The following is a 3,452-nucleotide window of genomic DNA, read 5'->3' as shown; positions in this document are numbered from 1 at the left end:
CACTTTTATAGTTTGGAGGTATGACACAGCGTATCTCACACAGGGAATACTCAGATATATACTTCTGCCACAGTACAACCATTTTTGAGTTTTTACCATAAGCCAAGGGCTATACTAAGAACTTCACATGAATTATTTCATTCAACATTATAGCAGCTCTATAATGATGAGGGCCCTGACATCTAAATAAGTTAAATAGTCTCAAAGTTATTCAGCTAATAAGTCAGATTCTAAAACCTGTGGTCTAGAATAATAATCTTAATTGTAATAACAACAAGAATTAAAATTTATACAGTATTTGATATGGAGCAAGGTCTGTTCCAAGACCTTCACATTTACTGTGACTTAGTCATCTTTTTAATAACCTGATACTGTAGAGAATTTTATTATCCCAATTGTTTTCCCTAAGGTTTCACAGCCAGTAAGTGACCTTGAACACACTTATATTCCCTGAATTTATTACACAAACCTATGAAAAAACTTCCAGAGTGGGTTTATCATAGGATGCTTTTTAAGAAAAATGACTTGAGAACACATCTTACTATTGGGTCTTGTTTAAGATCTTAAAAGGAAAGATATTTTAATATTACAAATAATAGGGGCTGGGGAGATGGCTCAGTAGGATAAGTGCTTGACTGGCAAACGCAAGGATCTGAGTTTAATCCCTGGTTCCGAAAAAAAAAGAGTGCAAAAGGATTGTCTGCTAGCAATTCAGTTCTTCCATCATGATTTGGCATTACCTTCCCTGTTTCCTACAAACATAAATTTTAACTTCAATAATTTTCAAAACTGATATTAATTTGAAAAATTTACAAACTGACCTTATCAAATAATATGAAATATTCCACCATCACCAAACATTATTGTGGACAGTAATCAAAGCTGTTACACACAGCTATGTGCATATGACTTTTTTTTTTTTTTTTGGTGGAACTAGGGATTAAACTCAGGCCCCTGACCTTGCCAAGCAAGTGCTTGTTCTACTGAGTTCTCTCCCTGGCCCCATGTGACTTTCTTAAAACAAGGAGCCACAGAGGTCAGAGTGTACCTACCTGCAGAAGCTTCCATCTGGTGTTGAGGTCTTCCAGAGTGCTGAGGTTATATGGGGAGAGCTGAATGCCCAACGTGGTCAGCTGGCGAGCAAGGTCGTTGACATGGTTCACGTTCTCTTTAAGAGGTGTGATTTCTGCACGAAGTGCCTGTGTGAAGTAGTTAAGAGCAAATTGGAAGATGAGACATTCTGATACAGAAAACAAGTAAAGACACTTGTGAGGTACGTGACATTGTTTGGGGTACAGTGTTGCTGATGTTTGCTCTATGTTATGGCCTGACAATATGGGTTTCCCTTAAATTCATAGGTTGAAATCTTAAAGACCAGATAATCATAGAAAAGACATTCTAACCTCTAAGAGAATAGTTACAGGAAGTAGGGGTTTTGGCAAGTGATTTTTGGCACAAGTGTCCTTATAAAAGCGACCAGAGGGTGACATTGCCTCCAACTCTGTAAGCAAACTGAGAAGGGGAGGTCTATGAGGAATGCACTGGCACCATACATCAAATCTGCCAATGTTTTTTTTTTGTTGTTTTTTGGTGGAACTGGGGATTGAACTCAGGCCATTGCACTTGCTAGGGAAGCGCTTATTCCACTGAGCCATCTCCCGGGCCCCAAATCTGCCAATGTCTTCTCTTGGACATTTAACCTCTGAAAAAGTAGAAAATAGATTTATAGTGTATATAAGGCACTCCATTTATGTTTTTATTTTCTTCGTTTTAGCAGCTCAATGGACTAAGGCAATTTATGGTGGTGCTCTTACGAAACAGATATTCGTCAGTGGAAGGATGATGATATACAATGTTTATTGAGCACTTCCAAGAGACTTAAGGATGTTGTGATAAGCTCTATGAATATGTGGACTTAATTTTATTCCTACACAACAAATATATGAAGTTGGTAATTGGAGAGTCTCATTTTATACACAAGAAAATAAACTTGCAGCTGTTCAACACCGCCAGTGTTGCCATGGGTGAAATAGAGTCACCCAGGATCCCTATGCAGGTTGGCCTGTCACCAGAGTGCATATTCTGAACTACTGTGTCATATATCCTTCCAAAGAAATTCCGGATTGGCAAAGTAACAGGAAAAATGCAGTGCCGCTAAATTCTAAAGTGTGCTCCTCTCACAAGCAGAAATGGGTCCTTACTTTTTATAAGAAAAAGATAACACTCGATCATAAAACATTGATTCATACTTTGCACTAACCACATAACAAATAGTTTCATTTAGGGAGGAGGGTATTTTGTCAAGGCCTAGGAATGACTTCGTGCTCTCTTGGTATTTTAGTCCTTGCAGCAATGGCGTTAGAAGGCTCCCATGGGGCTTCTTGGCTGTCTCTGAAGCACTAGAGCAGGAGTCTCCGACACTATGCATCATGACAATCTGTTGGGAAGAAGAACCCTATGCAGATATGGGGAGGATATGATCATGCATCATAGCCACCCTATCAAGATGACATTTATGGATCTTTAACATGATGCATGATGTCCAAATGTTCCAGTGAGCAATTTTGAAGGGACAAATTCCCTCGCTTAGAGAACAGTTTGTGTAATGTAATGTCTGCGCGCAAGGACAGTATCATTTACTTGACTTTATGTGCTGTTTTGACTTATTTGATCCAGGGAGTTGTAATTTCTCTGTCTGATTCACTGCACTGATAAAATCACTGTTTACACTGACCTCACCTATAACCCAGTGTATCCTCCCATTCCAAAGGCAAGCTAGTGGGAATGTGCAAAATAAGAACAAAAATATCTTCTCAAATCAACCTGAATATCTCACCACTGAAATGTGGTATTATCTAGAGTATAAGACTTTTATATGGTTCTTTGATAAAAGACATTGTGATAATTACTGTATTTAACTTAGGGTTTTAAGAAGTAGACATTAAGAAATGTATGTTAAAATCCTGAGGTTGCTTTGGGGAATGACAAAAGTATTCTAAGGGCCAGTGATATAGCTCAGTGGACTAAGTACTTGCTTAGGTAAGCGCAGGGGCCAGGGTTTGATCCCTGGCACCACATGCTGCACTGGCCCTGCCCCTGGGAGTACTGAGCCGACAATGGAGTCTGGGCATGGTGACACACGCCTGTAATCTCAGCACTGGGGAGGCAGAAATCAGGAGGATCACTATAAGTCTGAGCTGCGTAGTGAGACCCTGTGCAAAATAAAGAGAACACATTCTAGTGTTAGTGGAGATGGTACAACCCTGTAAATATGGTAAAAACTATGGAACTGTACCTTTAAAAGCATGAAATTGATGTTGCATGAGTTATATATTAGTAAAAAAATAAAAAGAACCCTTTCAACCATATACATGCCCCAAACTATAATAACTATTTATTTTTTATTTCATTTATTTTATTTTATTTTATTTTATTTTATTTTATTTTATTTT

At 38.3% G+C, this 3,452-nt stretch overlaps 1 protein-coding gene across 4 annotated transcripts in view; it reads right to left on the bottom strand.

Annotated features, from left to right (window-relative positions):
- Positions 1 to 3,452, bottom strand: part of Dmd (dystrophin) — a 1,613,500-nt gene that overhangs the window by 381,753 nt on the left and 1,228,295 nt on the right. For all 4 annotated transcript variants that reach the window (XM_023715436.1, XM_023715435.1, XM_023715434.1 and 1 more), the window contains one exon: positions 1,053 to 1,199. In XM_023715436.1, the coding sequence (XP_023571204.1) occupies positions 1,053 to 1,199 (147 nt within the window). The remainder of the gene's footprint in view (positions 1 to 1,052; positions 1,200 to 3,452) is intronic.

The sequence above is a fragment of the Octodon degus genome, unplaced genomic scaffold (assembly GCF_000260255.1).
Source record: "Octodon degus isolate 3935 unplaced genomic scaffold, OctDeg1.0 scaffold00041, whole genome shotgun sequence".
Classification (NCBI taxonomy): Eukaryota; Metazoa; Chordata; class Mammalia; order Rodentia; family Octodontidae; genus Octodon; species Octodon degus.
Note: the sequence above shows the minus strand (reverse complement) of the source record. Positions and strands in the feature narration are given on the sequence as shown.